Here is a 13,843-nt window from a genome sequence, read left to right on the forward strand (position 1 = left end):
ATTCATATATGGTGTTTTATATCACTTACACTCCTAGAGGCCTTAAAAAAAGGCTTCCAATCTAGCAGCGAAACAGACCAAAAGCTCATGGCAAAATGCTTAACCATTTAAGGTTGCATCCACCCCAATCTGTCCCCTATACATTTTAAATGAATGGGGCACAATAAACACATAGGAGTTAAATTGGTACAGTATTCTCACTCACGGGTGCAACAAATAGCCTCTTACAAGGCACACCTCAAAATATGTTAATGAGCCAGAAAAACAATACCATGCACCCACTAATGGTCAAAAAGGTTTTTGGAGCTTCAAAGATACGGTACGGTACTTTATTCTGTGGGGTGGAATTACAGTACCATTCGAAATACAGCAATTATTTCCTCACCCACAACATTTTCAGAGTAATTTACTGTTGATAATTCCCCCAAATACTGCATAAATTACAGTTTTCCATCACAGTGCATCATTCCAAATGGAACAAACATGTAAGAACAATTTCCCTATGCTGTAAGGGATAATAGATGCTAACCTCACTCTGAAGTTCAGATACAGCTTTCGCAAACTGTGTCTCGGTGGTTTCTGGAAGCTGAGAGTACACACTCGTGGAGATACGCCTTTTTCCTTCTTCTTTGTATTTATTCTGGAAAAAGGAAAGTATTGTGATATATAATCGTTCTACTTTTTTGGTTAATTCTCAATCATTATACAGAAAAGCGCCCAAAACAGAAGTTATGAACTATATGTCCAGCCACCTCGCTCTGCATCTCTGTCATTTCTCTGGCAAACTGGATCTCTGTGGTCTCTGGGAGTAGAGAGTAGAGGGAGGTTGACATGTCCTTCTTTCCACTCTCTTTGTATTTGATCTGAGAAACAGAGAGAGATGAGTAAATATTAACACTTGTTTAATGATCACAATCCAGGCACTTGTGTAGATATGAAAGTATTGGATACAATGCCTTCAGAAAGTATTCATACCCCTTGACCTATTCCACATTTTGTTGTGTTACAGCCTGAATTCAAAAGGGATTCAATATATTCTTTTCTCTCACCCATCTACAAACAAATCCCATAGTAACACAGTGAAAACATGTTTTTAGAAAATGTTAGCAAATGTTTTGAAAATGAAAATGAAATATCTAATTTACATAAGTATTCACACCCGAGTCAATACTTTGCAGAAGCACCTTTGGCAGCGATTACAGCTGTGAGTCTTTCTGGCAATGTTCCCTCTAATGTTTGGGGCTCTGAGCAAATTTTTGGTCTTGTGAGCGGAAACGTGAATGTTGTGAGAATTTTGTGCAACTTCCGGCTCGCGTTTAGAGTGAACACTGCGGCTGTACCATTACAGTTTTACACAGTAGCCAATAGGCTATCGTGGCTATTTGAGCATAATGTAGGCCTACCAACAAAACCAATGGCGCAAATCCCATAACATTTTCACATGGAAATAGCTTTTTATTTCTATGATATAGCCCAAAAGTTTTTTACCTGACTCCCTTTTCAAAGACAGCTTGAAATGTAGCTTACACATTTTGTGCTCTTGTAGGAAGCAGTAACTCCCCATTGCTGCCCTAAACTTATCTATAACTGGGCTAATAACTAGCTAACTAGCAAAGAATATCAACAAACGTTCACACGCGGCTCTGATCTGAACTGATCTGAAAAAAGTGCATTCATTCGCTCGGGGTGATTGAAAGACCCCTCATGGGCTACCTGCCCAAATTTGACTTTGTTGTGCTCTGGCTCTGCCTACAACAAAATCACAGACTCAATCTTGCAAAGTTAGATTTGTTTTGGTTTGTTGCATTGAAAAGGGGCTGATATAATGTCGATTCGATCACACAAAACATTGATCTATATAGTGCAAACTAATGGGGTGAACTCAGTGAAGTTCGATCTCTTGCGTCTCTTCGCGTGGCCTTGCACAGCTTAGATGAAACTTTGATTTCTGGGTCTTGAGCTCTTCAAGACCCAGAAAGCAATGTTCCCTCACCTGGATTGTGCAACATTTGCCCATTATTCTTTTCGAAATTCTTAAAGCTCTGTCAAATTGGTTGTTGATCATTGCTAGACAACCATTTTCAGGTATTTCCCTAGATTTTCAGGTAGATTTAAGTCAAATTGTAATTTTGCCACTCAGGAACATTCCCTGTATTCTTGCCCCAAACATAACACTTTGTATTAAGGACAAAAAGTGAATTGCTTTGCCACAATTTTTTTGCAGTATTACCTTAGTGCCTTATTGCAATCAGGATGCATGTTTTGGAATATTTGTATTCTGTAAAGGCTTCCTTCTTTTTACTCTGTCAATTAGTTTAGTATTGTGGAGTAACACAATGTTGTTGATCCATCCTCAGTTTTCTCCAATCACAGCCATTCAACTCTGTTGTTGTTTTAAAGTCATGGTGAAAACCCTGAGCTGTTTCCTTCCTTTCCAGCAATCCAGCAACTGAGTTAGGAAGGACGCCTGTTTATTTGTAGTGACTGGGTGTATTGATACACCATCCGAAGTCTAATTGATAACTTCACCATGCTCAAAGGGATATTCAGTGTCTGCTTTTTGTTTTCTTTCAACAATCTACCAAATGTTGCCCTTTTTTTGCGAGGCATTGGAAACCCACCCTGGTCTTTGTGGTTGAATCTGTGCTTGAAATTCACTTTGACCGAGGGACCTAATTGTACTCTATGTGTGTGGTAGAGAGATGGGGTAGTCATTCGAAAATGATGTTAAACACTATTATTGCACACAGAGTCCAACTTATTATGTGACTTGTTATTTAGGCTTGCCAGAACAAAGGGGTTGAATGCATATTGCCTCAAGGCATTTCAGCTTTTCATATTTTTTAATTTCTCTAAAAACAAAATTCCACTCTGACATTATGGGGTACTGTGTGTAGATCAGTGACACAAAATCTGCATTTAATACATTTTAAATTCAGGGTGTAACACAACAAAATGTGGAAAAAGTCAAGAGGTGTGAATTCCTTCTGAAGGCATTGTACTCAGGAGAATTGTTTCTGAACCCGGATTATGTCTGAAGACATCTGGAGTTGCTAGCAGAATGACTATAACGCAAATATATTAATGCCAGGAGCATTTATGCTCACCTCGCTCTGCATCTCTGTGAGCTCCCGAGCTCTCTCTGTCTCCATCGTCTCAGGGAGTTGAGAGTAAGCCGAACCAGAGAAGACTTTCTCACCTTTGTATTTGAGCTGGAAAACAAAGTAATGGATGTGAGTTGAGGTAGTCCTCCGTGCTTCAGCAAACAAAGTAAAGTAGAAGAGGTGCTGCTCAACAACAGAGACAGGAATAAAAAACTATGGCTTACCCTAAAGAAACTTCCAATAATGAAGTTATTTATGGTAAAGGCATTGGAGCACTCAAATAACACAGGCAGAGATTTGCTTAATCTTAGAACGCTCAGGCTTTATTCCATTAGATGGACAGGTACACTGATGTTTGAAACTGATGTAATGGATGTTTGTCAGTAACAGGAAGGGTTTCCTCTGAATTAGTTATGATGAAAAATGTCATGTACAGACATCAGATGGGCCGCCCATGTTCTTACCTCACTCTGTAGCTGGGAAGCCTCTTTGGCGTGCTGGGTCTCCAAAGTCTCTGGTAAGGTGGAGTAGAGAGAAGTGGAGGCCTCTTTCTTCCCTGCTTCTTTGTATTTTGTCTGGAAAACAACAGCAACAAAAGACACTGTTACTTTTCGAGACATAAAAATATACAGGTATTCTCTGACTAAAATACATATTTTGTACATGAAGATCGATAAAGTAAAAGGATAAATGTTTCTGTGTTTCTCTTGGAAAGGGAATTCCTTATTCTCTGGCTTCAGTTATTGACAAAAGAAAATATCACATTTTGAGAATCATATTTTGCACAAATCAATTAATTGATGTCTACCGGAGATTTTCACGGTAAAATAACTGAAGTTTGAACTGTATTCAGCCCATGTTGATGTTTGGTGATTTTAAACAGATATTTACCTCGCTCTGCATTTCAGACATCTGCTTTGCAAACTGTGTCTCTGCTGTCTCGGGGAGCAGAGAGTAGAGGTTTATAGAGTTCTCCTCAGTATCTTCTTTATACTTGATCTGGTATAGTAGAAATGGAGAGACCCCTTATGAACCAGAGATAGTTGAGACCAAGCCTACAAAATCATTGCCAAATACCAGTGAGAATAACTTATGTGTTTACTTCCCACACAAAAGCCTCCCCAAAGGTTAATTTATAGTTGTTTTAGATAAATTGGTTATGAAGCAACATTAAACAATTCTAATCACTAACCCACAAACCAAAATATGTGATAAAATTATTCATGATTTCTCTGAGATAGTAATTTTCTTGTAGTTATTTTGCAAGAATGCACATTGTATATACATGCTGTGTATTTTAACAGGATATACACATAAACACACATATATACCTGGCTCTGCATTGCTGATTGTCGTTTCGCAAAATTAGTCTCAATTGTTTCGGGCAGCGTAGAATAAAAACTGGGGGAGGTGTCCTTTTTCAGTCCTTCCTTGTACTTTAGCTGGAATAAAGGAAACATCACATGAAAACATTGTTTTCAGACACATTTCATTGCCAACTAATAGCCAATAATAAAGCACACTTTAACCTGCATATCTACCACAGCATTCTGCAGCGATACGCCGTCCCATCTGGTTTGCGCTTACTGGGACTATCATTTGTTTTTCAACAGGACAATGACCCAAAACACACCTCCAGGCTGTGCAATGGCTATTTGACCAAGAAGGAGAGTGATGGAGCGCTGCATCAGATGACCTGGCCTCCACAATCACCTGACCTCAACCCAATCGAGATGGTTTGGGATGAGTTGGACCGCAGAGTGAAGGAAAAGCAGCCAACAAGTGCTCAGCATATGTGGGAACTCCTTCAAGACTGTTGGAAAAGCATTCCTCATGAAGCTGGTTGAGAGAATGCCAAGAGTGTGGAAATCTGTCATCAAGGCAAAGTGTGGCTACTTTGAAGAATCTCAAATATAAAATATATTTTGATTTGTTTAACACTTTTTTGGTTACTACCTCATTCCATATGTGTTGTTTCATAGTTTTGATGTCTTCACTATTATTCTACAATGTAGAAAATAGTAAAAATAACGAAAAACCCTGGAATGAGTAGGTGTGTCCAAACTTTTGACTGGTACTATATTTATATATATACAGGATATTTTTATTGTACCATTTTTCTGTACAGGCTAAATAGTCAATAATACTGACTAATAGATATATGTGTGAGATTGCAAGTATGTGTGAGTACAGTATAGCTTTATACCAGTGTTGGGAAAGCTACTCTGAAAATATAATTTTCCAAGCTACACTAAAGCTACCCTTAAGGAAAATATAGTTTACTTAACTAAAGTTACTTTGAAAATGTAGTTCACTAAATCCAACGACAAAATTATTATATGAAAATCTGAAATGTCATAAACAAGAAATTGCAAGAACAGATCACTTTGAGGTCATACTTTAACAGAATGTGTAATTTAGCCTATTAGAATAAAAAACTGGAGCTGGTGCAAACCCAGAAAAATGATTTGGAGTGGAGGTGCTGACTAACGGTGAATAAACTATAAACTATAAAAATAAAGAGAGTTGCACACTCCATATATAAACTCCTGTATATAAACTCCCATTACCGTGCTGAGAGAAGGACAGTCTACCGTCTAGCCATACTCCCAAGTACTTGTATGAGGTGACTACCTCAAGCTCTAAACCCTCAGAGGTAGTAATCACACATGTGGAGAGAGGTGCATTTTTCTTACCAAACCAAATTACCTTTGTTTTGGAGGTGTTTAGAACAAAGTTAAGGCCAGAGAAAGCTTGTTGGACACTAAGAAAGCTTTGTTGAGAGCGTTTAACACAAAATCCGGGAGGGGCCAGCTGAGTATAAGACTGCATCATCTGCATATAAATGAATGAGAGAGCTTCCTACTGCCTGAGCTATGTTGTTGATGTAAATTGAGAAGAGCGTGGGGCCTAGGATCGAGCCTTGGGTACTCCCTCGGTGACAGGCATTGGCTGAGACAGCAGATGTTCTGACTGTATACACTATAGCAGCACGCCATTGCTTAGAATCAAAGGCAATGGTGACATCAATTAGGACCTTCAAGGTTGCAGTGACACATCCTTAACCTGAGCAGAAACCAGATTGCATACCAGAGAGAATACTATAGACATCAAGAAAGCCAGTCAGTTGATTACTGACAAGTTTTTCCAACACTTTTGATAAACAGGGCAAAATAGAAATTGGCCTTTAACAGTTAGGATCAGCTTGATATCCCCCTTTAAACAAAGGATGCACCGTGGCTGCCATCCAAGAAATGGGAACCTCTCCAGAGAGGAGAGAGAGGTTAAACAGGTCAGAGATAGGCTTGGCGATGATAGGGGCAGCAACCTTAAAGAAGAAAGGGTCTAAACCATCTGACCCAGAGGGTTTTTTGGGGTCAAGTTTAAGGAGCTCCTTTAGCACCTCGGACTCAGTGACCGCCTGCAGGGAGAAACTTTGTAGCATGGCAGGGTAAAAAGAGGGAGGAGCATCGGGGCTAGTCGCATTAGAATTAGTGGGAGATGAGAAAATGTTGGACGGGCAAGGAGGCATGGCTGAGTCAAATAGGAATCCTGACTTAATGAAGTGGTGATTAAAGAGCTCAGCCATGTGCTTCTTGTCAGTAACAACCACATCATCAACATTAAGGAACATGGGCAGCTGTGAGGAGGAGGGTTTATTCTCCAGGTCTTTAACCGTTTTCCAGAACTTCTTGGGGTTAGATGCACAGAGAGAGAACTGCTCCTTAAAGTAACTAACTTTGGCTTTCTGGATAACCTGAGTGCACTTACTTCTCATTTGCCTGAACGAGAGCCAGTCAACCTGAGTATGCGTGTGCCGAGCGTTTCGCCAAATGGAATTCTTGAAGTGAAGTAACTCTGCCAGATCACGGTCGAACCAGGGGCTGAACCTGTTTTTAATTCTAATTTTATTTATGGGGGCGTGTTTGTTAACAATACCACTGAAAATATCAAAAAAGAAGTTCAGAGTGTCTTCGTCAGAGGGGATCAAGCTGATTCTATGCCAATTTACAGAGGCTAGGTCATGAAGGAGGGCTTACTCATTAAAGTTTTTTAGCAAGTGTCTATGACAAATCAGGACAGGTCATTTCACCCTGCAGGCATTATGAACACAGGCTGTAAAACAGTGATCACTAAGGTCATTACAGAAAACACCAGACTGATACCTATCAGGATTACTGGTGAGGATAACATCAAGGAGAGTACCCTTTTCTGGGTGTTTAGAGTCATACCTTGTGGGATTGGTGATACTCTGAGAAAGATTTAGGGGGTCCCATTGCTTAGGACTTGGTCGGGTGGTTTAAGCATGTCCCAGTTTAGGTCAACTAGCAGGACAAATTCAGACTTAGTGTAAGGGGCCAGGAGAGAGCTTAGGGCAGGTAGGGTACAGGCCGGTGCTGATGGAGGACGATAGCACCCAGCAACAGTCAACAAAGAGCTATTTGAAAGTGTAATGCTTAAAACCAGCAAATCAAATTGTTTGGGGACAGACTTGGAGACAACCAAGCCCTGAAGGTGTTCCTTGGTAAAGATTGCCACTCCACCACCTTTGAAAGATCTGTCTTGCCGAAAAGGTTATAACCATAAAGGCTAACATCAGTGTTCAAAACACTCTTTCTTAAACACGTCTCAGTAATGACCAACACAACTAGATTGGAGCTGTGTGCAATAAATATACAGTATATATTAAGTATTAAAGCACAATTGTACTGTATGCTAGCATATTTTTCACACTGGCTTAAGCCATGGAAGGAGCAGGCCAGCCAAGGCAACTGTTGCCTAGCAACAACTGCCTCGCACAACCACTGCCACCATTCAGTCCCTTCATATTTCACCCAATCACTTCTCATTGCACTTTCAGTTCATACCCAACAACTGTAGTTTAGACATTGACCACAACAACACAACTACTTACCACAACCACACAACTACTGACCACATATATTGACCAGAACAACACAGCTACAGGTCATAACTACTGAACACAACTCCTGACCATTACTGACCACAACTACTGTTCACAACCACACAACTACTGAACCACACAACTACTGAACTAAAGTACTGACCAAAACGACTGACCAAAGCCACACAACTACTGACCACAACCACAGAACCACAACTACAACTGTTGACCACAACCATGCAACTACTGAACCACATAACTACTGACGACAGCTACTGAACTAAAGTACTGACTAAAACTACTGATCACAACTGCACAACTACTGAACACAACTACTGACCACAACCACACAACTACTGAACCACACAATTACCATCTACAACTACTGAACACAACTACTGGCCACAAATACTGACCACAACCATACAACTACTGACCACAACTAATGACCAAATCTACTCACCGCAACATCACAATTACTGACCACAACTACTCACCACAACAACACAACTACTGACCAAAACTACTGACCAAAATTACTGACCACAACCACACAACTACTGAACCAAACAATTACCATCCACAACTACTGGCCACAAATACTGACCACAACCATACAACTACTGACCACAACTAATGACCAAAACTACTCACCGCAACGTCACAATTACTGACCACAACTACTGACCACAACTACTGGCCACAAATACTGACCACAACCATACAACTACGGACCAAAATTACTGACCAACATTACTGACCACAACCACACAACTTCTGACCACAACCACAAAACTACTGACCACAGCCACACAAATATTGACCACACAACTACTGACCACAACCACACAACTACTGACCACAACCACAACTTCCATTATCACAAAAATACTTGTTAAAAGCTAAAGCAAGCCCTACAACTTTACTTGTAATGTTACCATCTCGTTAACGACTGAAAACACTACCAAGAGACTCAACCAGAGGGGACTGCTCAACTCAGTTCAGGTCCACCAAATTTGGCCAGACAGCTTTTTCAGTCAGTGGTGTCTGGATTATGGAACACCCTGCCAACCAGTGTGAGAGAGTGCAGTACCTTTGTTAGCTTCAAGGCAAATCTGAAAAAGTGGCTAAAGGCAAACCAGTCATGTGAACATTAAAACATTCAGACTCTTAATTAAGAAGGCACATTTAAACTCTGATGTAATATTATCATTATATTGTCTATTGTATTTTTCAATGTTTTATATATAGAGATATATTTGAATAGGGTTTTGTATTGTAGCATTGTAATGATGTAGTGATGTTGCTTTCTGCCCAGGGACTACAGATGGAAACTTGCTATCTATCTAAATCTGGTGCAATGGCATATTGTACATGGCCCCTGACAAATAAACACATTTTCATTTAGTTCAACTACCACCAAGCTACTGCAAAATGCCTTTTCAATTACTAGTTGAACTACATGTAGCTCAGTACTCCCCATTACTGTTTATACTCTACCTCACTCTGTAGCTGGGAAGCCTCTTTGGCATGCTGGGTCTCCATTGTTTCCGGTAAGGTGGAGTAGAGAGAACTAGAAACTCCCTTCCTCCCTGCTTCTTTGTACTTCATCTAAATTGAGGAAAAAAAGATTCAGCATTTTATTCAGTGTTCACTTCCAATTACTTTGCTCAAGGATCTATACAATTTTGATGGGCATCGCCATAATTCCAAATGGAACAAATATGTACGAAAATTGTCCCTTAACTGTAAGGGATAATAGTTGCTAACCTCACTCTGAAGTTCAGATACAGCTTTCGCAAACTGTGTCTCAGTGGTTTCTGGAAGCTGAGAGTGCACACTCGTGGAGATACGCCTTTTTCCTTCTTCTTTGTATTTATTCTGGAAAAAAGGAAAAGCAGCCTATTATGATATGTAATACATGACCAAAAGTATGTGGACACCTGCTAATCGAACATCTCATTCCAAAATCATTGGCATTAATATGGAGTTGGTCCCCCCTTTGCTGCTATAACAGCCTCTACTCTTCTGGGAAGGCTTTCCACGATTTTGGAACATTGCTGCAGGGACTAGCTTCCATTCAGCCACAAGAGCATTAGTGAGTTCAGGCACTGATGTTGGGCGATTAGGCCTGGCTCGCAGTCGGCGTTCCAATTCATCCCAAAGGTGTTCGATGGGGTTGAGGTTGGGGCTCTGTGAAACCAGTCAAGTTCTTCCACACCGATCTCGACAAACCATTTCTGTATGGACCTCGCTTTGTACAAAGGGGCATTGTCATGCTGAAACAGGAAAGGGCCTACCCCAAACTGTTGCCACAAAGTTGGAAGCACAGAATCGTCTAGAATGTAATTGTAAGCTGTAGCGTTAAGATTCACTGGAACTAAGGGGCCTAGCATGAACCATGAAAAATAGCCCCAGACCATTATTCCTCCTCCACCAAACTTTACAGTTGGCACTATGCATTGGGGCAGGTAGCATTCTCCTGACATCCGCCAAACCCAGATTTGTCTGTCGGGCTGCCAGATGATGAAGCGTGATTCATCACTCTAGAGAACGCATTTCCACTGCTCCAGAGTACAATGGCAGGGAGCTTTACACCACTCCAGCCGATGCTTCGCATTGCGCATGGTAATCTTAGGCTTGTGTGCGGCTGCTCGGCCATGGAAACCCATTTCATGAAGCTCCCGACAAACAGTTCTTGTGCTGACGTTGCTTCCAGAAGCAGTTTGGAACTTAGTAGTAAGTGTTGCAACCGCGGACAGACAATTTTTACCCGCTACGTACATCAGCATTCGACGGTCCAGTTCTGTGAGCTTATGTGGCCTACCAGCCGTTGTTGCTCCTAGAAGTTTCCACTTCACAATAACAGCACTTACAGCTGACCGGGGCAGCTCTAGCAGGGCAGAAATGAGAAACTGGATTGTTGGAAAAGTGGCATCCTATGACGGTGCTACATTGAAAGTCACTGAGCTCTTCAGTAAGGCCATTCTACTGGCAATGTTTCTCTATGGAGATTGCATGGGTGTGTGCTCGATTTTATACACCTGTCAGCAACGGGTGTGGCTGAAAAAGCCGAATCCACTAACTTGAAGGGGTGTCCACATACCTTTGATTATATAGTGTATAATCGTTCTACTTTTTGGGGTGATTCTCCATCATTATACAGAAAAGTGCCCAAAACAGAAGTTATTAACTATATGTCCAGCTACCTCACTCTGCATCTCTGTCATTTCTCTGGCAAACTGGATCTCTGTGGTCTCTGGGAGTAGAGAGTAGAGGGAGGTTGACATGTCCTTCTTTCCACTCTCTTTGTATTTGATCTGAGAAACAGAGAGAGATGAGTAAGTATTAACACTCATTTAATGATCTCAAGCTAGGCACTTGTGTAGATACAAAAGTATTGGATAGGTATAAGAAATATGGTATAAAATACACCTAGAAAGAGGTGCTTATACTTATCTATTTATTTTAGAGCTACATTAAGTACCCAGGGGAATTGTTTCTGAACCTGGTTTATGTCTGAAGAAATGTGGAGTGCCAATGGAAGTTGCAAACAGAATGACTATAACAACATTATATTAATGCCAGGAGCATTTATGCTCACCTCGCTCTGCATCTCTGTGAGCTCCCGAGCTCTCTCTGTCTCCATCGTCTCAGGGAGTTGAGAGTAAGCCGAACCAGAGAAGACTTTCTCACCTTTGTATTTGAGCTGGAAAACAAAGTAATGGATGTGAGTTGAGGTAGTCCTCCGTGCTTCAGCAAACAAAGTAAAGTAGAAGAGGTGCTGCTCAACAACAGAGACAGGAATAAAAACTATGGCTTACCCTAAAGAAACTTCCAATAGTGTAGTTATTTATGGTAAAGGCATTGGAGCACTCAAATAACACAGGCAGAGATTTGCTTAATCTTAGAACGCTCAGGCTTTATTCCATTAGATGGACAGGTACACTGATGTTTGAAACTGATGTAATGGATGTTTGTCAGTAACAGGAAGGGTTTCCTCTGAATTAGTTATGATGAAAAATGTCATGTACAGACATCAGATGGGCCGCCCATGTTCTTACCTCACTCTGTAGCTGGGAAGCCTCTTTGGCGTGCTGGGTCTCCAAAGTCTCTGGTAAGGTGGAGTAGAGAGAAGTGGAGGTCTCTTTCTTCCCTGCTTCTTTGTATTTTGTCTGGAAAACAACAGCAACAAAAGACACAGTGGTGGAAAAAGTATCCAATTGTCATACTTGTACTTAAGTACTTTACACCACTAAAAATACTTTTGTAGACATAATAAAAACGTACAGGTATTCTCTGACTAAAAGGCTTTTTTTTGTCAGACGGATAAAAGTTTTTCTGTGTTTCTCTCTGAAAGGGAATTCCTCATTCTCTGGCTTCAGTTATTGACAAAAGAAAATATCACATTTTGAGAATCATATTTTGCACAAATCAATGAATTGATGTCTACCGGAGATTTTCACGGTAAAATAACTGAAGTTTGAACTGTATTCAGCCCATGTTGATGTTTGGTGATTTTAAACAGATATTTACCTCGCTCTGCATTTCAGACATCTGCTTTGCAAACTGTGTCTCTGCTGTCTCGGGGAGCAGAGAGTAGAGGTTTATAGAGTTCTCCTCAGTATCTTCTTTATACTTGATCTGGTATAGTAGAAATGGAGAGACCCCTTATGAACCAGAGATAGTTGAGACCAGCCTACAAAATCATTGCCAAACACCAGTGAGAATAACTTATGTGTTTACTTCCCACACAAAAGCCTCCCCAAAGGTTCACTTATACATGTAGATGTTTGGATAAATTGGATATGAAGCGACAAGAAAGATTTCTAATCACTGACCAACAAAGTAAAATATTTGATAACCTGAAATCAAAATATTCATGACTTCTCTGTGATCGTATTCAGAGCAAATTTAAATAAACAATCAAAGAACTATTTTACTCGTAGTCATTCTGCGAGAATGCACATTGTACATGTATTTTATTTACATTCTTTTTTTATTTATTTAACCAGGCAAGTCAGTTAATAACAAATTCTTAATTGCAATGACGGCCTATACTGGCCAAACCCAGACGACGCTGAGCCACCCTATAGGACTCCCAATCACGCCCGGTTGTGATACAGCTTGGATTCGAACCAGAGTGTCTGTAGTGAGGCATCTAGCACTTACATGCAGTACCATAGACCGCTGCACAACTCGGGAGCCCATACTGCATACTGTGTATTCTAACAGCATATACATGCATATGTATTCTTTACCTGGCTCCGCATTGCTGATTGTCGTTTCGCAAAATTAGTCTCAATTGTTTCGGGCAGCGTAGAATAAAAACTGGGGGAGGTGTCCTTTTTCAGTACTTCCTTGTACTTTAGCTGGAATAAAGGAAACATAACATGAAAACATTGTTTTGAGACTAATTGAATTGTACTCATATAGCCAATAATAAGGCAATAGCGGTTAGAGCGTTGGGCCAGTAACCGAAATGTCCCTGGTTCGAATTCGCAAGCCGACAAAGTGAAAAATCTGTCGATGTGCCCTTGAGCAAAGCACTTAACCCTAATTTGCTCCAGGGGTGCTGTACTACTATGGCTGAAACTGTAAAACAACACATTTCACTGCACCTATCCAGTCAGTGTTGTTGACATTAAAAAACATATGTACTGTATATTTATAGATATGTTCTTTCTGTACCATTTTTCTGTACAAGCTTAATAGTCCAAAATACTGAGCAATAGATAGCATACGTGTGAGATTGCAAGTATGTGCGAGTACAGTATAGCTTTATACCAGTGTTGAGAAAGAAACTCTGAAAATATAATTTACCAAGCTTGCA

At 40.5% G+C, this 13,843-nt stretch overlaps 1 protein-coding gene across 21 annotated transcripts in view; it reads right to left on the minus strand.

Moving 5' to 3' along the window:
• LOC115195527 (LIM zinc-binding domain-containing Nebulette) overlaps positions 1-13,843 on the minus strand; it is a 107,453-nt gene that overhangs the window by 31,905 nt on the left and 61,705 nt on the right. For 11 of the 21 annotated variants that reach the window (XM_029755443.1, XM_029755446.1, XM_029755451.1 and 8 more), the window contains 13 exons: positions 13,272-13,382; positions 12,547-12,654; positions 12,075-12,185; positions 11,615-11,719; positions 11,220-11,330; positions 9,781-9,891; positions 9,511-9,621; positions 4,436-4,546; positions 3,996-4,103; positions 3,569-3,679; positions 3,108-3,212; positions 753-863; positions 530-640 (listed from right to left, as the gene is read on the minus strand). The exons of 3 other annotated variants lie outside the window; for them this stretch is intronic. In XM_029755443.1, the coding sequence (XP_029611303.1) occupies positions 530-640; positions 753-863; positions 3,108-3,212; positions 3,569-3,679; positions 3,996-4,103; positions 4,436-4,546; positions 9,511-9,621; positions 9,781-9,891; positions 11,220-11,330; positions 11,615-11,719; positions 12,075-12,185; positions 12,547-12,654; positions 13,272-13,382 (1,425 nt within the window). The remainder of the gene's footprint in view (positions 1-529; positions 641-752; positions 864-3,107; positions 3,213-3,568; positions 3,680-3,995; positions 4,104-4,435; positions 4,547-9,510; positions 9,622-9,780; positions 9,892-11,219; positions 11,331-11,614; positions 11,720-12,074; positions 12,186-12,546; positions 12,655-13,271; positions 13,383-13,843) is intronic. 7 more of the 21 variants (XM_029755447.1, XM_029755460.1, XM_029755458.1 and 4 more) reach the window with 7 other exon arrangements.

Source organism: Salmo trutta, chromosome 6 (assembly GCF_901001165.1).
Source record: "Salmo trutta chromosome 6, fSalTru1.1, whole genome shotgun sequence".
Classification (NCBI taxonomy): Eukaryota; Metazoa; Chordata; class Actinopteri; order Salmoniformes; family Salmonidae; genus Salmo; species Salmo trutta.